At 55.9% G+C, this 25,395-nt stretch overlaps 9 protein-coding genes across 9 annotated transcripts; 3 read left to right on the top strand and 6 right to left on the bottom strand.

Moving 5' to 3' along the window:
• Positions 1–2,348: 2,348 nt before the first annotated feature.
• On the top strand, positions 2,349–3,295 carry E0L32_009605 (uncharacterized protein; the record flags this gene model as incomplete). The annotated part of the gene is made up of 2 exons (XM_031144589.1): positions 2,349–3,001; positions 3,121–3,295. 2 exons carry the CDS (start codon positions 2,349–2,351, stop codon positions 3,293–3,295), a joined length of 828 nt encoding a protein of 275 aa, XP_030990612.1.
• Positions 3,296–3,924: 629 nt separating this feature from the next.
• On the bottom strand, positions 3,925–7,444 carry E0L32_009604 (uncharacterized protein; the record flags this gene model as incomplete). Its single annotated transcript, XM_031144587.1, has 2 exons — positions 3,925–5,581; positions 5,643–7,444. 2 exons carry the CDS (start codon positions 7,442–7,444, stop codon positions 3,925–3,927), a joined length of 3,459 nt encoding a protein of 1,152 aa, XP_030990611.1.
• Positions 7,445–8,834: 1,390 nt separating this feature from the next.
• On the top strand, positions 8,835–10,982 carry E0L32_009603 (uncharacterized protein; the record flags this gene model as incomplete). The annotated part of the gene is made up of 6 exons (XM_031144586.1): positions 8,835–9,008; positions 9,075–9,385; positions 9,473–9,483; positions 9,543–9,627; positions 9,688–10,180; positions 10,242–10,982. 6 exons carry the CDS (start codon positions 8,835–8,837, stop codon positions 10,980–10,982), a joined length of 1,815 nt encoding a protein of 604 aa, XP_030990610.1.
• Positions 10,983–12,404: 1,422 nt separating this feature from the next.
• Positions 12,405–13,397, bottom strand: E0L32_009602 (uncharacterized protein; the record flags this gene model as incomplete). The annotated part of the gene is made up of 2 exons (XM_031144585.1): positions 12,405–13,292; positions 13,359–13,397. 2 exons carry the CDS (start codon positions 13,395–13,397, stop codon positions 12,405–12,407), a joined length of 927 nt encoding a protein of 308 aa, XP_030990609.1.
• A 591-nt stretch (positions 13,398–13,988) lies between these two features.
• E0L32_009601 (uncharacterized protein) lies at positions 13,989–16,049 on the bottom strand (the record flags this gene model as incomplete). Its single annotated transcript, XM_031144584.1, has 1 exon — positions 13,989–16,049. One exon carries the CDS (start codon positions 16,047–16,049, stop codon positions 13,989–13,991), a length of 2,061 nt encoding a protein of 686 aa, XP_030990608.1.
• Positions 16,050–17,284: 1,235 nt separating this feature from the next.
• On the bottom strand, positions 17,285–18,319 carry E0L32_009600 (uncharacterized protein; the record flags this gene model as incomplete). Its single annotated transcript, XM_031144583.1, has 3 exons — positions 17,285–17,488; positions 17,573–17,889; positions 18,160–18,319. 3 exons carry the CDS (start codon positions 18,317–18,319, stop codon positions 17,285–17,287), a joined length of 681 nt encoding a protein of 226 aa, XP_030990607.1.
• A 2,846-nt stretch (positions 18,320–21,165) lies between these two features.
• Positions 21,166–21,779, bottom strand: E0L32_009599 (uncharacterized protein; the record flags this gene model as incomplete). The annotated part of the gene is made up of 4 exons (XM_031144582.1): positions 21,166–21,198; positions 21,267–21,459; positions 21,591–21,681; positions 21,743–21,779. 4 exons carry the CDS (start codon positions 21,777–21,779, stop codon positions 21,166–21,168), a joined length of 354 nt encoding a protein of 117 aa, XP_030990606.1.
• A 396-nt stretch (positions 21,780–22,175) lies between these two features.
• E0L32_009598 (uncharacterized protein) lies at positions 22,176–22,478 on the top strand (the record flags this gene model as incomplete). Its single annotated transcript, XM_031144581.1, has 2 exons — positions 22,176–22,209; positions 22,270–22,478. 2 exons carry the CDS (start codon positions 22,176–22,178, stop codon positions 22,476–22,478), a joined length of 243 nt encoding a protein of 80 aa, XP_030990605.1.
• Positions 22,479–22,764: 286 nt separating this feature from the next.
• On the bottom strand, positions 22,765–23,187 carry E0L32_009597 (uncharacterized protein; the record flags this gene model as incomplete). The annotated part of the gene is made up of 2 exons (XM_031144580.1): positions 22,765–23,009; positions 23,058–23,187. 2 exons carry the CDS (start codon positions 23,185–23,187, stop codon positions 22,765–22,767), a joined length of 375 nt encoding a protein of 124 aa, XP_030990604.1.
• Between the last annotated feature and the right edge of the window lie 2,208 nt (positions 23,188–25,395).

Raw genomic sequence — 25,395 nt, 5'->3', positions numbered from 1 at the left:
TGGCCATTCACACAACACGGACAGTCTGGGGAAGCGGCCTCAAAAGGCCCAGCGGTGAGTGGACGATGCCATTCTCATGGTGGATGGCCAAGAGCCAGGATATATACTTAGAAAACGGCGCCACTGGCCTCGACTCGATCTATTCTCATGAGATCGGATCAGCGCAAAGGACACACTCCAACAGGCAAGCAAAGTCCGACCGGCGCAGAACCGGCAGGTCTCAAGTTCATGCTATGGGCCACGGGGCCTCTTCGTATTTCATGGAAGACAGTCCAGCCTACCAACCTAGTCCAAGTCGATATCGGCGCATTCCTGGAACCCCTCTGGGTAATCAACATGCGATAGCTCTTGATAACACCTTTACATATCGGTCATGGGTTCGCCAACGTCTCGAAAGCGACTAGAAGACCGTCGGGGATGCCCACACACCCTCGTCCCAGTCTGGGAGGTCGGGGTGGTCACTTGTTTCAGACTGTCGGTCTCCTGAACATATCACACGAAGAGGAGCTTGTGGCAACCATGTTGGCTACTTACTCCGTACCTACACCCAGGGTTTTCATGTCCGCCATGGAATGTGGTAATATCTCGACTACCTACTCCGTACAAAGCAGGTACGGAAAGATGAAGAGCTGCAAGGTACGAACTCACACAGTCCCAGGCCGGCACCTATGAAGCGGCCATTTGAGGTGGCGCGCGTCTAGATGCATAATATGGACGAGTGTGGCCCGTGATGGTGTGTACACATTGCCCAAAGAAGACACATTAGCTCGTCGCCGGGAGATTGCCATCACCCATGAAGCACCAATGATCTTCCCGCTCCCCTCCAGCCTGTAATGAGCCAGCTCTTCTTCCACGCGTTTGGGGCCGGCGCGTCAGTCAATACGCAGCATGTATGTCATTAGGCTGTGGGTAGAGAAGATAGCGACGCAGGCAGCTCACACCCGCTTCTGCAAAAGAGGATGAGCGAGAGAGGCCGGACCATGGCATGGGCTCCCCTGCTGAACCTGTCTGACGGGTCTCAAAAGGTCGAACCCGTGGCCCGCCTCTCGGAAGCCGGCCGGCTGACCTGGGAGCTTTCCAAGCTCGCTCACTAGCAGGGTCATGATAAGCGAGGTAGTCCGGGCTTCCTGCAAGATCAGAAGACATGATGTCCCAGCACACCACTTTGGGGTCAAGCAGGTCATCTGAGGGATTGGCGAACTGTGAACTCGTGGCGACTTGCGGGATTACCTGTACATCATCTAGGTCCGCCTGAAAAGGCGCTCGATGGCTCGACCTTCTACTAGTCGCCACTGTCTGATCTCTGATATTGGATGCCTTTAGGCTGTCGGAGCCAGTCGTGTTTGCACAATTGTAAGAGACGCGATACGAAGGAAAGTACTTGTAGGTAGTAAAGAATTCAGCACCAGCCGACACTTGGCCTTGAGTCGGTCCAGATAAAGAGTCCAAGCCCATGAGCTCAATCATGATGACCTAACTCTCGGCACGGGAATGGTCGAGTGCACGGGTGTAGCCGCTTGGAGACAGCCCTCAACTCTCTCGGGCTCTACCTATCAGTTAGCACAGTTAGCACGCACACCGACCGATTAGGTGGCCCGCTGTCTCGAGTTCTCCACTGTGCGAGGCGGTCTGTCCCCTGAAGCCCCCCAATTTTATTCCATCCTTGGGTCCACGGCGTGCACGGGTCGGGTGAGCGGTCGGTCGGTGTGCAGAGACCCATCACAGAAAGTGCTCCGCAGTCAACCCCAACATCCCGAATCTCGAAACAGCCCACCAACCCGCACAGAGCTTTTTGCAGAAACACAAGCAGCACAAACAAGTCAGCTTGCAGCCAGCCAGCTTGCCTTGTCCTTCCCCGGACGCGGAAACAGCTGTCTCTTGTCCTCCGACCCCCGTGACACGCTATAGCTGCCAGTTAACTCCCGGGTTGTCCTCCCCTTCCTTCGCCCGCCATGACTCCCTCCTCGGCATCATCCACCAACAGCAGCAGCTATCTGGAGCAGAGTGTCTCGCTCCTCAGCAGCATCGCCAGCTACATGCGGCTGCCTGCCATAGTCTCGACGGTATGTTCTGCTATTTGGTCCGCCCTGGACCTTGTGCTGCCTCGACACCTGATCGCAAGCCACCGCCTTGCGCGGACAGCTTCGCGCATAGCTCGAGATTACCCAACCCGGGCCGGGCCACCGATGATCATGCTTGCAGTCCTTCAAGACAGACCCTCCGCTGACCGCTCCTCTGCAATAGAGCCTCGCCGCAGTCCTCACATCATTACTCTACTTCAAACAAAAGTACGCAGCGCCCCCCCTCGCCCATGGATCACATGCCACATACGGCCAAGTTCCACTAACATGCCCCCCTCAAGAGCCCTCATCTACCCGTCCCACGTCCCCGCCAACGCCCGGACAGACGTGCCCCGGCCCTCGCAGTTCGGCATCACCGACTTCGAGGAGCTCGTGATCCCGACCAACGACGGCGAGAAGCTCTCGGCCTTTTACATCCGCGGGCCGCGCGGCGGCCGCAACGCCAACATCACGGTGCTCATGTTCCACGGCAACGCGGGCAACATCGGCCACCGCCTGCCCATCGCGCGCATGCTCGTCAACACCATCGGCTGCAACGTCTTCATGCTCGAGTACCGCGGCTACGGCCTGTCGACGGGCACCCCGGACGAGTCGGGCCTGGTGCTCGACGCCCAGACCGCGCTCGACTACCTGCGCGACCGCGCCGAGACGCGCGCCCACCGCCTCGTCGTCTACGGCCAGAGCCTCGGCGGCGCCGTCAGCGTCCGCCTCGTCGCGCGCAACCAGGAGGCCGGGGACATCATGGGCCTCGTCCTCGAGAACACCTTCCTCAGCATGCGCAAGCTCATCCCCAGCGTCATCCCGCCCGCGAGGTACCTGACGCTGCTGTGCCACCAGGTCTGGCCCAGCGAGTCCGTGCTGCCCAACATCAACAAGGTCCCCGTCCTGTTCCTGAGCGGGCTGCAGGATGAGATCGTCCCGTGAGTAAACTTTCACTCCCGCTCCACACGCCGAAAGCATGTCCCGTCTTGCGCTGCAGCCATTGTTCGGCCTTGGCTTTTGAGTCGTTCGACGCTGACATAGGCACCTTTTGTGACAGCCCACACCACATGCGCCAGCTCTACGAGATCTGCGCCGCCCCGTCCAAGATCTGGAAGCCGCTGCCGGGCGGCGACCACAACTCGAGCGTCCTCGAGGAGGGCTATTTTGAGGCGATATCAGACTTTGTGGCCGACTGCGCGTACAACAACCCCGCCGCCAAGGAGAAGAGGTGAATAGATGGTGAAGAGATAGAGAGAGACCGAGGAGATCGATCTTTTTGTTTGATAGAGCTGGGAACCTCCAACAATGGAGAGTCGGCGTTTTATGTGTGGCCCTTTTTTTATTTTCTCCCGTATATCCTGCATGATTTACGACGCCCCGTTATGCTTATACAACAACAAACACACTTGCACATACGTTTTTATCTATTCGTCTGATTATGAAGCTGTATTTCATAGATACCCTGTCATATCACTTCTTCCCTTCGGCCTTGAAAAAAAGTCCGGCTGCGATCAATAGACTTTACATCTATTCATGCACAGTTCTCATGAGAATCCACAGTATCTGAAAAAAGTGATCATTTCACACTATCACCAACGATCTCAAGTTCCTCCCGTGTTTGCCTTTTTCATTCCTTGAGACTAAAGGGGCTACTAGCAGCTAGGTAGCCCATGTTGGTGATCATCAATAAGTTCTCCTCGACCGTTGTCCCTCAAGGTTCTCTCATCCCACTCATACACGACCAAATCACGACGACGTTTCCGCAGAACCGCCAGATCAAACTCCTCTCCTCTCCTCCCTCGCCCTTACAATAACCATACCTGCGCCACGTCCGTCCGTCCCACGAACCCTCTTCTCTTCTCTAATCTTCCAGCTTCTCCGCCGCATCCTCCCAGTCCTCCTCGACCTCCTCCTCCTGCTCCCGCGCCGCCTTGGCCTTGGCCTCCTCACGCTCCCGCTCGCGCTCCCGCTCGCTCTCGCGCGGCATCTCGGCCTTCTTCCGCAGCGCCACAAACGAGCTCTTGAGCTTGCCGCCGCTGTTGATAGCCCATCCCGTCGCCGGCGCCGCGCGGGGCCTGGCCGCCGCCCGCCCGGCCACGGCGCTCCATCCCGACCCCGCCCCGCCCGCGCTCCCGTCCCCCTCGTGCCGGACGACGTGGCCCGCGTCGTCGACGGCGCACAGCGTCACGCTGCCCGCAAGCTTGTCGGCCGCGACCGCGCGCGCGACGGCCGGCTTCAGCGCCGTGAGGCTCGTCTCGATGCCCGCGGGCGTCGGGGCCGGGCCGGACCGCGCGACGCTGGCGGCCGTGGCGCCGGGCGCCGAGGCCTTGACGACGAATTTGTCGTCCGACGGCAGGAAAGTGGTGTGGAAGGACAGTCCCGACGGAGCGCCGCCGGGGCCAGCCAGGTGCGGCGCGAGGGCCGCGCCGACCTCGTCGATAGTGAGGGCGAAGCGCGGCGCCGACAGCAAGAAGGCGTTGTACGGCTGGACGGCCGAGGCCTTGGCCGCGGGGGTCGCCGGCGGCGGGGCCTGCGCCTTGAGGATGCTGACGCACTGGGCGAGCGTCTTGCGGGGCGCCGAGACGAAGCGCGGCGTCTTGAAGACGGCGACGTGGCGGTGCGGCTCCGGGTCCTGGCTCTCGCTGTCGAGCCCAAAGTCCTCGGCCAGGGCGTGCAGGAAGGCGCGCTGGTGGGCGGGCATGGGCCTGAAGCGCAGGCGCCTCTCGCCGCGGTCCTCGGCGAAGACGCGGAACTCGCGCTCCTGCGCCTGCGCCCACGCGGTGCTCTCGCGGAACAGCTTGAGCGTGGCGTCCGAGTAGGGCACGTGGTCGTCCGTGTGCGTGGCCGGGTCGATGTTGAGCGCCTGCGCGAGGCGCGCGTTGCGCTGCAGGCGCAGGCACTCGTCGTCGCACTTGAGCGGCTCGCGCGCCGGGAAGGGGTTCGTCCGGCTCGCGAGGCAGCGCACCTCCTGCTTGCGGTTCTGGCAGTCGCAGGTGACGAACGTCTTGGACTGGCAGGGGCGGTCCTCCTTGCAGGCGTAGGGGGCGTGGCACTCGTCGGTGCAGACGTGCTCGCAGGAGCGGCGCGTCTTGCCGCAGGGCTGGGTGCAGTGGCTGCCCGTGATGCCGGCGTCCTCGCACTCGCCCGGCTTGTGGCAGAGCTTCATGCACTTGTGCGTGCCGCACTTGAGGGTCTTACCACAGGGCAGGCCGCAGCGAACCTCATCGAACCAGCAGGGCTGGTTCTTGAGGTTCTGTTTGCCACAGATGCATGTCTTCTCTACCAAGAAGGGGCATTTTGGGCACGGGACATCGTCTGGGTGGCAGTTATGCTGCACCGTGGGATGTCCACAAGCTCGAGGCTTGGTGCAGTCGAATCGACACTCCGGTGGCCGTGTTCCGCAAGGCTGAGGAGGGTAAAGGACGGTTCTACCGCAGGAGCAAGCGATCTCGTCAAAGATGGCTTCTCTGCAGCTACCACAGGGGCCTTTGTGGCACAGCTCTTGGCATCGGTGAGTTCTAGAAATCATGTTAGCTGATGATTGCTCTGGGTCGCGAAGAAGCTCGCGTAGAAACATACCCGCACTTCAGCAGCCGGCCGCAAGTTCGTAGACAGATGTGTTCTGCCTCGAACTCCTCGTTTACTGCTGTATTTGCATTGCGTTTGCGCTTTGCAGCCTGTCGTTCAGTGGCCCGTCTCTCACCAGAGCAACAGGGCTTACCACACTCGTGTCGCCCACAGTTGAGTTGTGCTCGGCAAATTCTCTCGCACTGAGGGGGCGAAGCTAGACCCTTGTGGCAGATGGCCTCTGTCGTCGTCCGGCCACAGCGGCAAGGAATATCGACTGTCTGCATGCAGGGCTCGCAAGCGCCATCGTGACAAGCGTTTTGACATCTATGGCCGCAGGGCAGAACCTTCTCACAGGTCTTGCTGCAATGCGGAATAGGGTCTCTGCAGGACTGTCTCGGTGTCTCGAGGATTTCTGTCAAAGCAGTCTTACCGCATGGACAGTGAGAGACAATATCCGGAGAGAAAGTGCAATGAGCTGCCTTCTCGTCTTGGGGGTGGCATTTCTTCTGGCACTCATGAACACCGCAGTCGAACTTTCTTCCACAGACTGACCCACAGTGGAAGGAACCGTCGAACCACTCGTCGTCGATCGCTTGACTCTCTCCCTCCTCCTCACCCTTCTTCACCTGCCCGTAGTTGAAAGACTCGAGCAGTTCGTCGCGCTGCTCGCAAGGAAGCTCCTTCTGCTCCTTGCCACAGTAACACCTGGAAGGCATTGGAAGAGCGCAGGTCCCACACAGTCCGGGGTGGCACTCTTGGACACAAGTGTGTTCGCCGCAGGGAAGTAGATCGCCACAGAGCTCGTGGCAGCTCCAGCCATTGATGTAATCGGTCTCACTGCACCGTTTCCTCGAAGCGTTCTTACCACAGAAACATGCCTGCTCCGGACCCATGAGCTTACAAGGCTCACAAGGCCCAGCATGGCACTCTTGAGGGCATGGGTGGGGACAGGTCGATCGAGGCTTGGAGCAGGTTTGTCCACATGAATGTGGAGGTAAGCCCACGATGGATTTCGCGTTGATCTCCTTGCCACACCAGCAATGGTGCACTCGCGGTTCTTCGTTCTCGCCCATAGCAGAGTTGCATCCGGGGCACCTCCATGTCTTAGGCTGATCTGGGTTCTGTGGCTGATCGTCCTTTTTCATCTGATTCTTGTACCATTTTTTGACGCAGTGTAGATGAGCAACTGTCCAGCATAGTGAGCAGGACCAAATTTGGGAGGTCCGCAGAACCTCGCCAGTGCAGATGACGCATTCGTATTGACCATTGTCAATGTCCTCATGGATCCGAGTTGGTAGGTCCAGTGCTGAAGATTTCGAGGCCCGTCTAGTATGAGGGACCTTGGGTGGTGCTTGCTGAGTGGTGGGCCTTGATACCACCGGCTGTCCGGGGACGAAGACGGGCGCATCTCCGCTCAATGCCGGTCCTTCAACGGCATCAGGTTGCGCGTCTGCAGTCAAGTGGCCTCCAAAAGCTCTTCTGGGGCCGAGAGTGGCAACCTCGACTGATGGTGCTCCTCGCCCACCCCTTGGCCGCGGTCCACCTCTTCTTCCACGTCCACCCCTTGAGCGATCTGTAGTCTGACTACCCCGGTGAGAGTCAGCCGACTGCACTGAAGCATTGTCAGTGTGAACATGAGTATGTTCCAGTGGGGCTGGCGCAGCTCGACCGGCCTCTTCTGCCGTGCGAGCAGCACCTCCTCGACCTCTGCCTCGGCCACGCCTTGATCGGCCCCCTCTCTGCGGTCCCCGGTGCCCGCCTCGACTTGAGGGTGCTGGAGGCCGTGACTCTGCCGCCATGGCCTCGGGCATGTTGGGAAATGGTGATGGGGCGGGGCTGGGTTGCGTTGCCACTGTGGTCATGAAAGGATGATATCAAGGTGAGTGCGCTTTGAAATACAGCGTCTTCGGATGAGTAAGGAAACAAAAACAACGCCAGGCAGGAACGTCGCCTGCAAATTTAGGCACTTTCGTTCCCACTGAAAGCAAGCCGGCGAATAGACAGAAGGGAAGTGCGAGATCCTATTGTAGGATCGTGGATGAACGCGGACAGGTGAAGGAGTCGATTAGCTGGAGTTGATATCAGCTTCGTGGTGGCAATCACTGGCTAAACATATAATTTTTCGGGCTGTTCTGACAGGTGGAGCCAGCCCTGCTAGAAGCACCTAGGCTCGCACCGTCAGTAACTGGAGGTTCTGTGCACGCCACTCCGTGATCCATAATGACTCATTCACCCTAGAACGGATAGGGCCTTTCCCTCTTCTCTCACCTGCTGCTTTCTGTGATACTGAAAGAACCATTAAAGAGTCTCTAAGCAAGTGCTCTTCATTGTTTCCTGTGTCTGCCACACCACATGTGTCTGGGTGTCGATACCGGGCCGGCCCTGCATATACTGGCGATAGATGCTATGTGATGGACTCCCTACATTATTGCCAGAGCCACCCATGCAGAGCCATGCAGAATGTACCTTACCAAGGCATGTCATTATTTGATTCCTCAGAGTCGTACATTATACCCATGGCTCTAAGACTGATTCTCACGATGCACGTCATATGTCTGTTGGAAGACAACACAGTCTAAATGGCGGGTGTCTAGTTTTGCACATGTCAATATCATTTGCCCTCAATTTGGCTGTCATACAGGCCGATGATATGTTGCTCATTGAACTGACATTGATTGTTCGAGGTCCGCAGGTGGATCACATTCAGCTGCCTGCCACTTGCCTCACCTCGTCGTGACTGCATCGGTAGTGGTGACAGTGAATATATCTGTGTGGATGGCTTGGGAGCTTCCTGAGTCGAGGAGCCCTTTCCTAGGTCTGCAAGTGAGTGGAAGCAGGTTGTGTCTTTCCTTCTCAACCACACTCTAGACTTCCGGCTGCGTCATTGTTGAATGGTCTTTCCATATTCACGGTGTTGCCAGCAGTCCCATAACATGCCTGTGATGCCCATATCCCACTTCTCCTTTGTTTTTCTTTCTTCCCTTCTTCTTTGTCTCGGTTTCTTGGCTTCTTCTCTTCTCCCATCATCTCTTGTGCTGCAGACCTGGTTGGTTGGGTGCGCTCTCTTCCAGCCCATATCAGTCCAGATCTGTGGGCAGCAACTTTGTATCAGCATCGTTTTTGAATATTGCTATCTCGCCTTCTCGTCTCTCGATCCGGCCGTGGGCTCCCTTCTGGCCTCGTACAGATCCATCACTCGCCATGAAGCTGTTTTCGCTGCCCAAAACAGCTCTGGCTGTTCTGGCTGCTGTCACAGCCACCGCATCTGCGACCAGAGGCCCAAGCATACCGCCGACGCAGGTTGACCAATCCATCGTGATCAACCTGGGTTATGCCCAGTATAATCCCCGTCTGACCATACTTGCCGATTCCAGTGTAAGCCATGGCGGTTCCTCCAGCCTCCTTGCTCCAGCTTACACAACACAGGGAAAAGTAGCCTAGTATCTGTTCTCCAATGTCCGATACGGCAGCCTCCCAGTCAAGCCAGACGGCCAGATCATGAGCTTCTCGAGAGCACAGATCCCGAAAGGAAATGGCGAGTTGTTTGACGGCACTGACGATGTCATCTGCCCTCAGGCCTGGTCCGAGGAGGAGACATATGAACCTCTGACGCCCAATGATCAGCCATTTCGTGAGAGCGAGGACTGTCTTTTCCTGGATATATGGGTTCCCGGGCCTGCAATGGATGCGCTTCGCCAGGAACCCCCTTTAAGCATCAGACCTGTTACTGTCTGGTTCCACGAAGCTCCTTGGTGAGTGGTCGATACCGCAGAGATCCTCGGTGCTCCTGGAATCTGCCAGCACATTGCTAACCAGCTGCTTTCTGCTTCGTGCTACAGGTATCGTCATGGTGAGTTTGAATCTGTTATATCAGGACGGCGATTAAGTGACGTGCTAATGCTCTTGCAGGTTCGAAATATGACAAGCCACTGCGAATTGTCACCAACCACCTGCCGCGTGACGATGCGCCAATCCTCGTGTCTGTCAATTACCGGTGAGTTTCTGACATCTCCCTCCAGCAAATGAACATTTCTGACCGAACAACATCCCGCAGGCTCGGCATGTTCGGTTTCTCCAACGCTCCAAATGTGACCAGAAACCTGGGTCTCTGGGATCAGCACCGTGCCCTCGAATGGGTCCAGCAGTACATACACTTGTTTGGAGGCGACAAGAGTCTGGTCACCCTCATGGGCCAGTTCTCTGGGGCAGGCAGTGTCTTGCACCATCTGACTGCCTGGGCTGGCGAGAAACAGGACCAGCATTTCTCATCAGCCGTAATGATCAGCCCAACGCTCTACTACCCTCCATCCCGCCTGACTTCGAAAATGCTGGAGAAACACATTCTTCACAAGGCCACCTTCTACACCGGCGAACCAATCAAGAGTTTCGAGGATCTTCGGCAGTCCAATACTGACGAGACGAGAGCGATCAACCTCCGTGTCGTTGAAGAATACCCCAAATATTTCGTGCCGGCGGTTGATGGCTCCCTTGTCCCAGCGAACCCACTTGTCATGCTGAGAAAGGGCCTCTTCGACCACAATGTCAAGGTATGTGAATCTGGAAGTTTTCCGAACTGGCAGAATTGTCTCTGATCATCCTTTCATCTAGGTCATGGTCGGAAATGATGACAGGAACAGCGCATGGGAGGTTGGAGATGTGAACTCTTACAACATCACCAAGAGGCTCAGGGAATGGTTTCCACGCATGTCTTACGCATCCGCCCACCACGTCATGCACAAGCTATACCCTGGCGACACCGTGCTGTTTGATGAGTCTTACGGTACACCACAGGAGCGGCTGCAAAGGATCCTGCACGATGCTTTCACGGCCTGTAACGGTGTCGTGCTGGCCCAAAACAACCCAGACAACGTCTGGAAGTGGTCTTCCAAGAAGGAGCGTATCTTCGAGCCCGGCAGACCATTCCGCCTCGCGCACGAAGGGGAGTCGCTCTTCGACGTGGCAACTCCCGCAGGCACTCGAAATGGTACGGTTATCGACGGGCCTACTGCTGAACTGTACATCGCCCACTTTCTGTCAACGGGCGATCCGAACTGGGCCATACGATCTGACAGGCCGGTCTGGGAAAAGTACGGTGTTGGCAAGAGAGAAATGCGCTTTGGTCTCACAAAGGTCTACTCTCAGCAGGCTATCTCTGAGACACAGCTTGAACGCTGTAAATGGTGGGCTGAGGAACAGTATCAGCCTCTGCAGCACCGCACGAGCACTCTAAAGATGCCTGGTGCTGGTCCGGGCCACGTCCCCCGTTCCAAGGCGACGACACTGGGTCGGAAGTTGGAGGGCTGCCTTGCATTACCAGTCTTCGTTGCTATTCTTATGGCGTTGTACTGAACCTAAAGAAGCGTGCCCAGGGGCCTAAGTTGAATTGAGCTGACTTGAGTTGCCGACATGGTCTTTTCCACTTTGTAATATCGTGACATGGTTGAAGTCGAACGAACCAACATTGAATTCGGTTTTAGCTGAATGAACTTTTCTACGAACCTTTCTACGAACCTTTCTACCATGTTAGGTGATTCATTTCTTTCTGGATGTGTAGAAGGAAGCCGCCCCATGGTTTTGGGGCTGTGTTGGGTTCCAACCGAGAGGCTCAAGCTCGAAGGATCGCCACTAACCTCGATATCGTCGAGGCCAAGCAACGCTCCCTGGTATGTAACAAGTTGGTCGATTCTATGGTTACTTTGCTGCCCACTCTTATCATCTCATGGTCCCCCATCACCATGGGTCTGTGGTACTCTGGCAGTCTAAAATTGGCAACGGATTGTCGGGACCTGGGCACATTAGCGCAGAACAGCAGAGATCGAGCTTCCCATCACAGCCTTACGCCCAAAAGTGACCAACATGCTTTCTGCTTGGAGCGGTCCATATACCTATTCCGACCGCGGGGAATTAGGGAAGTGGCTTTGCGCTTAAACGCTGTTGGTGCTAGGCATAACTAACCAAGCAGAGGATCGCGACATGGGTAATGTGCCAATACCCTATGAATGCCTTTTGGGTCCGGGGAGGCTGGGAGATATATTGGCTTGAGCTTCCCGATCGGTTGTGCGTGGTTATGGTGTCCTTGTCATGGCTCTCCATCAACTTTAGAGCAGAAATCCGAGTTGTAGTGAAAAAGAGTACATCGATATCTCGTCGAGGTCCGGTTGATCTTGGCTTCGTACTCGTCGATCTGGTCACTTGCAATTGGGGTTGACAGGGCCTTATATGTTGCCTCATATTCGAAGCAGATTGCATGGCCCCAAGAGCAAACATGAATTGTCTGTCAGGTTCGGTACGCTGTCCTCGTGCCGAGGATGATTCGTCCTCGTCACAATCACCACCCAACATCGCCATCAACTCCATCTTCCTCGCCATAGCCGCCCTCAGCCTGGTATTCCTGATAGGAGTATCGACATACACACGCTGCGTGCGGAGGATACCGCCCGAGTCACGCCGCCTCGGCTTCTCCGTCCTCCTCGGCCTCACGGCGCTCCTGCAGATCGCGGCATACTCGTCGCAGCTTACACGACACGCAAGCTCCAGCGCCGGCCTGGTCCTGAGCACCATTTCCCCGGCCTTTCTAGCCATTGCGTGAGTGATTCTAACCCTCAACTCCTCCCCGAGGGCCACAGTCACAATGCCGTACTGACACCGTCCACACCAAAAAGCATCCCCTTCGCCATCCGCCCAACAATCACCCTGCTAGGCGCAGAGCACTCACCGCTCAAGAAGCACCTCTTCATGGCGACAACCACGTCGCTGACCCTAACCTCCCTCCTACCCCAGGGCTTCGGCCTCGTCTTCTCCCTCTCCTCCTCCTCCTCCTCCTCCTCCCGAGACGCCGGGACGTCCTTCTTCAGCCTCGGGTCCCACGGGACTAACGACCTCGTCGCGGCGGGCCACTACCTCGCGGCCTCGGGGCTCGCCCTCCAGGCCCTGTCGCTCGGCCTGTGCCTCGCCGTGCTGGGCGCCACGGGCTGGCGCGCGAGGGCCGCCTACCGCGCGTTCGGGTACACGACGTTCCACCGGCTCAGGGGCTACGTCGGCCTCGCCCGCGGCGACCGGTGCTGGCTCGCCGCGCTGCCCTCGTCCGCGGCGTGCCTGGCGGCGTGGTCCGCCCTGCGGGCGGCGCGGTTTGCGCGGGCCCCGGGGTCTGCGGCGGCGGGGTACTTTGACCCGTGGAGGGGGGGCGCGAAGATGCTCGCGGCGGAGGGCGTGCTGCTCGCGGCGGCCGTGGGCGCGATGGCCGTCTTCCACCCGGAGGTGTGCCTGAGCGCGGTGGGCGGGTCGGGATGCAGGGGCGGCAGAGGAGAGAGAGCGGCTGCTGCAGGAGATAGCGATGATGGAGACGTGGAGGCAGGGCTGGTGCGGTATGCGGTCGTGGCCAAGGCCGACCAGCGGAGGAGTACGGGCTCCCACAGCCGCAACTGCAGCAACAGCAGCGCAAGCAGCGCGGACAGGGAGGCGAGGGCGATTATGATGCCAGATGGAGCGGAGCTGTATGGCCAGCCCGCCTTGGCGTCGAGGGAGAGCCGGCACTTCCTGGAGGAGCTCGATCTTGGGCAAGACATCTCTTCGTGGTATCAGGAGGAGGAGGAGAGGAGGGTGTTGGTCTTGGAGCAGCGGCTGACGTGGCACTAGGTTGGCATCAAGTCCAACGAGAGGCTGTGGAGAGACAGCTCATAAAGGTCATGGTTGATTGTCTTTCCAATCTTCTTCCGATTTTGATACCCAAGCATCAAGCATTTGTATATCGTGTAGGGAAAACATGTTCTGTTGAGAACGGGGAGAGTGCTCGAAGGAGCTTCGTAGTCCATTGTATATCAAATGTTGCTCCTCCAAGTCGTTTTCGAACCTCGAGCTTGTTCGTCCCTTCGAGGACTGATGCACCCTTTGGCACCCAGGATAATCAAAAAGTCCTTGATAATTTGTGCCATTAACCCTATGAGCTAACTCCGTTGGATATCAAAAGGTAAAGGTAACGATAAAACACCTTTCTTTTTCAACGCCAAAGAGAAAAACAGGCATGCTGCAACTTCGCTATGCATATGCACATTCATATCATGGCAGCGTAGGTGGGAGAGATCTCCGAGATGCTCTCGCCCCAGATCTCGTGATGAGCCCCCGAGTATGATGTCCCTGCCTGGAAACGCTCACTGCTAAAATCCCGAATATTTGTCGAAAGAAACCCCTTCTCCGTGTACCGACCGTCCATCAACCTTGCAATGGCTGCCTCATAAATGAAAACCCCCTTTAAATCCTTTGGAAACTTTTGCCTGGGTAGCCCCAAATCCTGTACGCCTGGGTGTGATAACGCCGTTTATACCGTCTCTTATTTAGTGCGGATCGGGCCTTGGATCTCTAATCGTCTTCGTGTCCGTCATCCGTAGCGGTGTCCTCCTCCTCAAATTCTCCTTCTTGCTCATAATCGCCCTCGTCACTCTCTTCGTCGCTATCCGAGTCCTCGTCCCTGTCCAGCCCGGGTATCGGCTTCCACGAGATGTAATCGCCCTCGAGCCACCGCTTGCTCACCGGCAGCTGGTACGGGTCGAATGGGAAATGCGACTCCAGCTGAAGGAAATTGTCGTCATGCGGGTCATAGCCCGAATCACGCAGGGCGCCACCATTTTCGTAGGCGTTCCTGACGTATTGCGAGAGGTGCACCCGCTTGTTGGTCTCAAGGAGCGGGTAGATATAGTGGAGGTGGAGGTGATGAGCAAGCTTGGCGAACTGATAGACGATCGAAGGCGTGCAGACCTTCATAGGGTTGAATGGACTGTAGATGATACGATTCAAAGACTCTCTCAGCCCAGGTATCCATTCGAGGTCGTGGCCAAGGTACGACGACGGATCCTCAGGGTCCACCAGCTCAGGCACTGAGTCAACGAGATCCCTCCACCGGAAGCAGAAGATGTAGATGAGAGCCTGGACCCAAGCATAGAGCTGCTGGTAGCGGCGGAGGTCTGGTCCGCGGCAGCTTTCCTGGTTGGTGGTTCGAAACATCTCAATGCGGTGGCACAGGACGTTTGCGATGCTGCGTACAATATCTCGGGAAACATGGGCGCCACGAGCCACAAAACTCCCAAGATATGCTGCCGCAGCCTGCCGTATGGCAGTCGGCCGGTTCGACTCGAAGGCAATATTGAATAGTGTGCCGACAAAAGTGTCTGTGAGTGCAGGCGATCGCTGGCTGAAGTGGAAGATGAGAAATTGGGTATGTCGTGACTTGTAGGTAGGGAGCACAAAGTTGGTGAATTCGGATAACATGTCCTCAAGACAGCTTCGTGCCTCGGGGGAGTCGGGATTGTTGAAGATGGGTGTATAAAGTGTGAAGAGGGAGTCTAGGATCGAATCTAGTTTCTGAACCTGGTGTGTGGCCTTCTCTATCCTATTGGCCTCGGCGTCGAAGTCAGGATCATCGCTAAGCAACGACTCCAGATCGCTATCGTCTTCGTCTTCGTCGTAGATATCGGATTGGGAATTCAACTGCACCACAACGCGGGTGACAAGATCATCGTCCATGTCATCCAGATCCAGCTGCATGTCGACATCGAGCTTGACCAGTCTGTTGGTGATGATTTCCATGATCTCCGGGCCCAGGTCGGGGGCGTATTGCCGAACCTGAAGCATGTTATCGACATATGACATGTGAATCTGCTTCGACTCCTCTGAGTATGGGAAGCGTTGGGAGATGAGCTTGCAGAGGAGCGGTCGTGCGGACGGGAAGAGTTGCAGGAGATAGCGAAGCCCGGCATGCAATCTCTCCCGCATCGTCTCGCGGTCGACTTCGGGGAAATCGGGCACGGTCCATGTCGAGGGGCGGAACTCCTTGAACTTGTCGACGATCATGGTAAGCACAGGCTCCATGCAGGAGCCTTGGGCACTGACGAGTGCTGCCAGAAACTGCACGTATGCCTTCAGAAACAGCTCGTCTCGACCCACCCACGAGCACTGCAGGATGGTCTTGATCAGTGCCGAGCAGGACTTGTTCAGGAGCGGAGCACAGGTAGTGAGTGCGACGACATAGACGACGAGCTCCTCGGGCCGTAGAGTGTCCTCCTCGTCCCCTGCGATGGGAGCGAGATAACGTTGGCGGTCATTCGCAAAGACGTCCTTGAGGTCGTTGTAATCTTCGTTCTGGCCCCGCGCGTGCCCCTCCAGGGCTTTTCGAACTTCCGTCTTGGTGGCATCCAGAGAGCGCTTGCCGATCTCGGCTGTCATGTTCAGGCTCATGTCAAAGTGCACCGTCTTCTTTCGCTTCGAGGGGCTCTCCATCTCGTCAACCTCGTCATGGCCCCTCTTACGGGTGCCTAGGAGTGGTGTCGGGTTCGGTCGAAGAATCGACTTGATCGTAGCGGGGCTCGAGGGAATGGTTGGCGACGTGAAGCGGGGCCGCGGTCTCGTCAGGGGTGTTGAAGTCATGGTTGAGATCGCGGCAATCGGTTTACCGCCAGGGCTGTTGCAACGAGGAGGCGGAGATTTGAATTATTTGTGCGGAGAGGGATGATGGGATGGCGGAACACTGCTTGGGATGAAAGTTCACATGGGGAGCAAACTTATCGAGAAACATAGCAGTCGGCACATCCATTAGTTTATCCAGCGTAAAACCCAGGCAGAGAACGGGATGAGGTTGAAGTGAGAGCGCTGGGGATGCTGGTTGCCTTGACCACCGCCTTCACACAAAAGAATGAAAGTGAAAGCTCACGAGGCAAAGATTGGCCCAAATACTCCCAGCAGGCCCAAACCCACAGGAAAATTTTGGGTGGGTATTGGGTGGTGAGGGGCCGCTCATTGGTCTCCGCATTTTCCAGGCCGGCGGCACGTGCCCCAGCATCATTCTGATTCAACCCAAGAGTTCAAGGGCGGATTAGGTAAGACCAGCCATCTCAGGGTCCTCTCATCCACCAGAGAGTTCCTGTGCCGGGCACCAGCCTTGATGGTTTCCGAGCAATTCGACCCTGAACTTGACATAAGGTAGGTACAAGTAGGCAGTCAGAAGAGCCTTCCTACACTAGGGTACAATAGAGCATTGCCATGTCGGCAACTAGCATAGTCTGGGGGGTTCTTATACACGAATGCATAACCACGTTGGCAACTTCAGGCACTCTCACGATATAACCAGAGAAAAAGTAACGTCAAGCTTTGCGAGCTGTTAGATTGAACGAACCCAGATATAACCTTGCCCTATACCCTAAACGAGAATAGCAATGAAAAAGTAGAAACTAAACCCCAATGTCCCTTCTCCTGATGCTCGTCTCTGACTTCCCAGTACCTGCCCATAGCGGTTGAGAGATGGTTCCTTGTCAGTACAACGAAAGCCCCGAAGACAGGCATGGAGATGCCCTGATTTGCCCGGGATCTAGGGTGAAGAGAAAGCAAACACACACAAGACTCGCACCAAACGGAAAACAAAGCAGTCCCTGACGCTTTTGTGGGATCGCCCCCGACCGACCCTCTGATGATTGCTCCATCCATCTTTCCTCCAGCTAATTACACAACACAGCCGTACTTGCGCCCCGTTTCTTGTATGTCAAAGCGTTCCGACCTCCTATACTCATACACAGCCAGGAAGTACATCGCCGACTAAGAAGCCAACCTCGTAACAAGAAAGATGAGATGCCGGACTGCATGGGCAAACATCCCGAGTGAGAAGACGACTAGTAGCCCTCACCAGCCCCGGCCCCGTTGTGAGCGCCCTGAGTTGCATACATGTAGTCGTCGCTGGCGCCTGGTTGCTGGCCGGTCAGATCGCCACCAGGGAACGCCGAGGCACCCGGGTTTGCTCCCCCTGCAGACCCTCCGGCCCCGTAGCCCTGGCTATTCGGTCGGTTCGGCTGGTTCTCGCCGCGGTTTGATTGCGACTAGACGTTGTGGTCAATCAGTTGGACTTGGCTATGAGCCCAGCAGACCAGCCTGCTGCTTGCGGATCAACGCTTGGGACCTACCTCTCTGTACTTGGACAAGTAGATCTTGAGAGCCTCCGCATAATTCTCAAAACCCAGAGACGTCATGGCAAAGAGAATATCCTCGCCGTTCACTGTTTTTCGTTTCTCCTGGTGGCACTTCTCGGAGGCTGAGAAGTAACGGTCTGTCAGTTCCAACTTGGCCCCTGAGGTCTCACCAATGTCTCTGGAAGATGGGCGGCACTCACCCTCACTCGTGATGAACGAGATAAACTCGCTGACACATTCTTGCATGCACTCCTTGGCCTCCTTTGCAATCTTGGCGTTCTCGGGGAGAGCATTCTTCATGATGCGGGCCACTGGGGCAAAGTTGCGTATGTTAGCATCGTAGACATCGTACTTGTCGGCGGTGGAGGAGGCGTCCTGGGTCGCCTCGGGCGACCTGGCGGACGGCGAATCGTGAGACATCGAGCGGCTCTTATACATGCACTGGCTGAGACCAAGCAGAAGCGATGCCAGTCGATGGCTGTGGAAACGGCCGCCATGCAGCGCAGAACGACACCAGAATGGACGATACAGACGCGTGCGAACACGAATCAAGAGGGAGAACGATGTGGGATATCACGTACCATTGGCTATAGGGAGCCATCGGTCCTGCTCCTTAACCTCGAACTCATAGGTGAGCCCGCTCGCGTGTGGGTCCTGAGGATCGTTCATTTGTGCGTCCTCTTCGGGTGACTGTCCACCTTGTTCGACATCCTTTGGATTGGATTGGGGGGAGTCGGACATATTTGGCTACCTGCAGCGGGAACAAGCTTCTTGTAAATTCCTTGGATTCCAAGCTCGCACAGGTGCTTGGTGAGATGATGTGTCCCTTGACACGTTGCAGGATAACAGGGCTTGCGGGCTTGTCGGGTGCTCTAAGCTGCAGGTCTTGCGTCAATCGTTCCGTATTCCTCGTTGACGCCTTGCCCGTTCCAGATTTAGGTAGCTTTATTCCTGTTCCCGGTCGTGCTCTGCCCGATTCCTTGGGGCTGTATTGTGACTTCTCTGGGGCCCTTGGATGAGATGGGCGGGACAAGGAAGTGTGTGAATGAATGAGGGGTGGGTGCGTTACTGCGGGTCCCGCAACGGACGGACCTGTCTTGCTCTTCTAACTAGGAGCGGTGCGCGCGCAGGCGGTAGATGATTATGCAGGGCTTGATCGCCTCGCTGCAGCAGCACCTAAGGGCCTCCCTTTCTCTCTGAGCCCGTCTCGTAGAGATTGGATCTGCTGTGACAGGAGGAGTAGGATGCCTCCCCGGTTCGCAGTACACTTAAGAGCTAGCTGGAGCGCCTGCTACTGCTCGAATGGTTGGCAGTGGTTGGCACCGGGCTAAAGGACCGTGAAAGCTCCAAGTCGGCGGCCAGACCAGGGCAAGACAAGAAGAGTAGGACGGGTGAGACGCGCTGCCCGTGCGTACAAGTGCTCAGGTTTGCTCGAGGCGCGAGGATATCTGCAGCACTGTGTCAGAAATTGTTTGTCCACCCAAGTCCGTCGAGGCGTAGGAGAGATGCAAGCTTGCGCATCGCCCAGGGCCGGCCCCGGTTGCGCGTGCTGTAGGTTACCAGGACCCGGTAGCACGTTGCGCTGCCACCCGGGTCGAGGCGGCGGCCTGCGCCAGACTGCAGCGGCCTAAATGGCCCTCGTAAAGGCTGCATCTGCGTTGTCCATTCAATCGACGTACCTAGCTAGTAGTTCCAGATTGGCACCTTGGGAGGCAGGCGACGGTGCATAGATGGGCTGCAAGGACGTGGGGTTGTTGCAGAAAGGAAGAAATCGCGGGTTTGCGAAGCTTGGAGATGCGATGCGAAATGGCGGGTCAACCTTGGGAGATCAACAGAAAACAGCGCCCATGACTGGTACCTCGACCCAGGCGCCCTGGAAGCTAGTTACGTCACAGATACTTGCGGATTCACTAGCCAGCCCTGGTGGGTACTCACGCACCCCGCTAAACTCGGGCCAATGCACCTCTTGCAGATGTACCTTCACCCGCCGACTCAGGCACATCAAGTCTCCGTCAGGTACATTTGGACTGATCAAGCCAACCCGTGAGCTGAATTCTCTCCCGAGTAAGAGAGACGAGACATAGCCGGTAAGCTTCCAAGTGAGCTTTCCCAGCTACCTACCTACATCTTCTTCATTTCTACCTTATTTGCACCCAAATGACCTTTCAGGTCCGTTAAAACACCTTCAACTGCTTTAAAACGATCGAGAGGATCTGCACAGACGGGATACATGCATCCAAGAAGACCCAGGGCCTAGGCAGTACGGCACAGAGCGGTGTAGGTTGTGGGGAGAGACCAAGGTTGAAGCGGTCAGTGAGCATCAGACATTTCGTCCATGATTTCATAAGGATAAGACGCAAGTCACCATCACCCATGCACCGGACATGTCCGTTTGTTCTCGTTCCCGTCCTCATCCATGCTTGCCACCGTCTGCTGTCGTTGTGCTGTGAGGTTGTACAAAGGACAAGGCAGCCCGGTGGTGTGGTGTGCTCTCCGCAGCGACGGGTAGCATGTTGGAGGGCCACCATGGAGATTGATTTGATCATGCCCGTCTCGCATAGACAAGAGTGCAGGAACAGGAAGGCTGGTGGGAGCCTAACAGTCTCACTGGATACCCGACTCGCACTCACTCCCACCTTTCCAGCCCAAGACTGCTGGCCCATCTGGGCCAATGTCTTCACGATCCTGGATGCGGCTTCAAAGTATGGATAAGTATTACCTCATTTGCAGTGTGCTCGTAGTTATGGCTTCAAGCCTACTCCGTAGGACTGCCTTTCGTTGCCTTGGCAGAGATCAATCAACTGCACCAACCATCCAATGACGAGAAGTGCAGAGCGCCTCTGGTGTTGATTGGGCTGTAATGGACGAGACCCTCCACTCTGGCCACCAAGAAACGTGGAGTAATGAGACGTCGATTGGACTGGATGCCAATGAATCAAGATTGTTTTGAACTCGTGGTGGTATGCCCGCAGGTCATTCTGGTCAGCCCTCTCGGTATATCCAGGCGAGCCCTCATGATAGGCCGGCAAAGTTATCTGATGGCCGAGGGAGACATGATAGCGGCAGCATTGAAACGCAAAGCACGCATTTGGATGACTGAACTGTCGTGTGTTTGCAATTGCCGGTTCTATTTGCGAGAGAGAACTTTTTGGTATCCTATCAAAGCCCGACAGCCTCAGTCTGCATCCATCCTGCATCGGTTGGGCATCGAGGCGCCGCTGCCGCCGTGGAAGCCGAACCATCCCCCACACCCCCAAAACAGTGGACAACGCATCAAGGCAACGACAGAAATATCTGCTGAGCCATCCTGGCCAGCACCCAGCGGGGATCAGTCCTCACGGTACGGCTTAGCATGACGCCTTGATACACAGAATTGTGATGCTGCTTCCAAGACATAGCCGGACCCCTTTTGGGGCAGCCGACTGCACACTAGACATCGCCCAGATGTCAATGTGACAACACGTTGATCGCCTCGACAGACGAGACGGTAGTTCCAAACCCAACGCTCGAGAATACGAAGCGTCTTTCTGCGGAATCGAGATCCGTCGGGCCATCATGACGATGCCAATGCGACGGAGCGATGGAAATCAGGACTGGACAACTTGAACGTTGTTCTTCTTCTGTTGAACGGAAAAGGGTTAGTAAGTGGCTCATCCAAGGAGACCCGATACTGTAGGGATGACTTTACCTTCCACTTTTCCAGCTCCTCCTCCCGAGACTTGTACTGCTTGACCAGATCCTCCAGAACTTTCTTCAGCCCATCGGCGTTGGTCTTCAGGGCAGGCACAACCTCCTTCACCGTCCTCTCCACCAGAACGCCGTTGATGAGACGAAAACACTTGCGATCCTCCGGCAGAGGTCCCAGGGTCTCTAGAACAAGCCTAAATAGATGTTTAGTACACAAGCGACCAAACCCTCGAGGTGAAGAAGTCGGTAGTGAAGGGACGAATATGGCATATAGAGAGAGAGGCAGCAGAAGATGCTTGGAAGGGCGGAGTTTGCGACGACGTACTTATGCTCTTCTGCTTCTTGCTCCACATCGCCAATTTTCTGAGCGATTTGCTGCAATGTGTTCTTGTAGTTGCTGTATTGCACTTGAAGATCTGGTAGGTGTGAGCAAAGTGCTGCCTCATGGGGATCACGCGAAATATGAAGACTCCGTACCTTGCTGGCGCTTGGCCGATGGCGCAGATGTCGACATTGTGCACACACGCGAGGAACGAGACACCCCCTGTAGATGGCGGCCGTCAGATGGGAAGAACTATGACTGAAGCTCCGAGATCCTTGCAGTAGCTCTGTGAGATTGAGATGGCGATAAGTTCAATCAAGGCTTGTGGCCTAAACTGCGCTCGGTGCAAATGCCCCACCACCGTGGGGTGAAATCGAAGTCTCCTGAGTGGTTGTCTCCGGGCTCTTACGGCCATTAGATTTTGTTCGCGTCAAAACAGCCAGTATAGTAGGTAGTATCTAGGTAGTTCGAGCCCTGCCGAATTTCTTCACGCCACATCCTCAACAGCGCTTCCTTTTGCGACAACATCACATTCTCCCTCCGCGGAACAAATTTCACTCCGGACGCAGCGAATTCACCCTCGTCACCATGCATCCTCTTCTTCACACGGCGGACAATATCGGTAGGTCCTGACAACCTCCTAGTTCTAAGACAAACCCATGGTCTGATCTACTCCCGACAGCTTGCGAGGACCTCATGGTCGCATTGGACGAGTGCCATGCAAAGGGCTTTCTCTGGAAGTCAATGGGCATGTGCAACGACGCGAAGGAAGCCCTGAACCAATGCTTGAGGGCAGAGAGAGCCAAGCGAGTGGGCGCGAACCGGACTGGCGCTGAGAACAAGAACGCAAAGATCCGGGCTATGTGGAAGGAGATCGACGAGAACTCCTGAAGCCTCGCCCACGACATCGACACTGCACCGCGAAACGATCGGTTGTACGAATATGAACAAAGAGAAGAATACCCCCACTCGTCAGCATGGATATATGGGCGCAAGGAGTTGTTATGGCACTGCCTCGAACAAACATTGTGTTTGACGGAGCACAATGGAGCGACTAACGGTTGCTCACGTTTTCAATTGAAGATTATGGGCATTTATTTGTACGATACACTGGAGTACGGTGAATAAACACGGACCCATCAATATACTTGCAACAGCCCCTCCATCACTGCACCCCTCACAGGGAGCGTCTGAAAGCATTTCCAAAGGTGAGGATGCCGAAGGTGGATAGGATGGCGAGGAAGATCGGGACTGGCTTCCGGAGACGGATGGCACGTGGGATAGAGGAACCGCCGAGAATGACTGAGGCCAGGAGGCTCAGCTCAACGCCGTAGGGCTGCCGGTTCTGGATGCGATAGCCACCAAGACCGTCTGATGGGGGAGTGTATCGATTAGCCTTGGCTGTGCCAACACTTGCGCAGCCTGGAGCAATCGGAATAATTGCCCAATGCCCATCCATTGATGACTTACAGAGGAGACCGACAGTGCATCCAGCGACGATCGAGGGGACAGATCCGGTGCGCGCGTAGCCTGCAATACCCCCCGATGCCGTCAGAGCGGCCAGAACGTATGAACTAGTGTCGAGGCTCTGCGACGCCATTCACGGTGTGAGCAGGTATTATATCTTGTGAAGGGTTGGTTGTCCGGAGCGGATTTACCATTGTCTCTTGAGTCGTGCTTCTGCGAACGACTGGGTATATCTTGCAGCTGGTGGTATGGTAGTTCAGATGACGGGATGAAGTTTCGGCAACGATCAAGCTGTGTTGCTCAGTCCAAGTCTGGTGCTGCATCCATGTACGACATCACCGGAGCTCCGAGGCCATTCGGGCTCCGATGACTAATAATTCTGGACAAGCTTAGGGAGTTACCCCACTCATTACCCCAAAGAGGTCATCCTGATCAGAGCAAGCACCAATGCAAAGAAGCAAAACATCGCTGAATAGTAGTGAGGTTGACTGAGGAGGAGATTGGATGCTATGCTATCCTCTACTCTGGTGACTCATTCTGTTCTGTTCCAGATCCGTTCCCATAGCTTTAGCTGTTGATGATCAAGACTCAAAAGTGACTATTGCATGTTACCATTACCAACTTTATTTGCAGCACTGGCTGGAGCTTTGGTCTTCCTGGATCATTAGCGTCCGGGGTTCTTGGATGGAGGCAAGTACCTACCTCGTGGTGTAGGTCGGTCTTTCCTCCACCATCACCGAATTCACGACTTGATCGATCACCAAACCCAAAAGCTTGTAACCAAACCTGATTGCGACTTAAGATCGATCATTCTCACGTTCTGCCTGCAGCCGAGTCCTTTTGGCACCGCATGGGAGCTTAGCATCGCGTCACAGATGCCAAATGCACAAGCCCTCCACCCAGCCTGGTGGCTGTGCATGCGCCAAACCCATCCCAGCAGCCATGCATTCCCCTTCCTCGACTTCAGCAGACCCGTTTCAAGACGGGACTCGGCACTCGGGAGGCAAGTGGGTTCAAGTGAATCACAGTCCCGACGAGGCACGACTCCGTTGATGCTTGGCAACTGGCACAAAACACTGTTGTTTCTCAAGCGCTTCTGACGGTGGGCGCTCCGGAGGTGGAGATAGCGGCAGTTTCTATTCTAGGCTGCGCTGCACGTTGACCTAAATGGGCCCGACGGTCAATTTGATCATCGAGAAACTCACCTTGTCGCAGCCGAGGACGGTCCACTGCTGTCTATGAGAGACGGAATACCTTGTTCTACGATAGGGCAATGACTACTTGAAGTATCATGATGGTGAGAGACTCAGCAACATCCAATCGCATCCAGGCGGATCGACCGGGCTGGCGCTCGAATCTAGGGCCGCGAGGCAGCGCTTCTCGGTCAAGAGGGCAGTCAAGCTTCCTATCCTCACTCATCCAGAGGGGGGACATACATACCTATGAACAAATGCGTCATTCCCTAGATCGATCTGCTGGAGACACAGTGGGATAATCCACGACAAACAGCAACACGGGATGAGAATGCCTTACCCTTTCTTCCACCGAGGGCGGCCCTCTGGATCGAGGTCCATAATGTCGAGTTCAGGTCCCCCAAACTAACGATTTAGACCCATGGGGCTGAGGCATGGTGTGCCTCGCAGCCACAAAAACGCCTTGCACAAATTGATCGGGTGGGGTCCGCGTTGTCAAGCTGCCGCGGTCAAGACATTGGTGCGAGCAGGGATCCCCTCAATTTAGCCCTCTGATCTGCCTCTGTACCTACAGAGGCGCATGAGGTCTCTGGGAGGTCTGGCGATGGCTCGGTCGTAGCCAGTGGGCCGTTCTGCTCCTCAGTACGTGCCCTATCTGCCGCCCCAGGTGGCAGACTCTTTCAGAAACGCGGTGTTGTCAAGCCTCTTCCTTTCTTCTCGAACTGAACCCGTACCACACCACACGGGTCACCTAGCTAGGCTGTCTTTGGGCTCCCACCACAGATGCGGGCAGATCTTACAGGTCATCCCCGTTGTCTTGATATCAGATCGGATGCGTTAACCCCTCCATCTCGTCTCACTGCAGGCCTCTCCAGTCATCTCGTGCCATCCTCACCATCATCATATCGCGCGGGCTAGGCTGCCTGTTTCGAGGCAGCCCGCCGGCCTGCTTGTTCTGTGTTTCCACCCTGGATCTGCTTCTGCTCTGACGTTGAGGAGCATAGATGATCAAAGCTCTTACTTGTTTCCTCCGTCGAAACTAGAAGACTTGGTCTGAAACTTGTTTAGTTCCCGGCGCCCTCCCTCGGTCTCCCTTTGGTACAACAAAAGGCACCATATCGCTCAGCATCCAAGGCCGACCGTTGACA

Source organism: Thyridium curvatum (assembly GCF_004353045.1).
Source record: "Thyridium curvatum strain D216 chromosome Unknown NODE_71_length_214541_cov_85.463701, whole genome shotgun sequence".
In the NCBI taxonomy this organism is placed as follows: Eukaryota; Fungi; Ascomycota; class Sordariomycetes; order Thyridiales; family Thyridiaceae; genus Thyridium; species Thyridium curvatum.
Note: the sequence above shows the minus strand (reverse complement) of the source record. Positions and strands in the feature narration are given on the sequence as shown.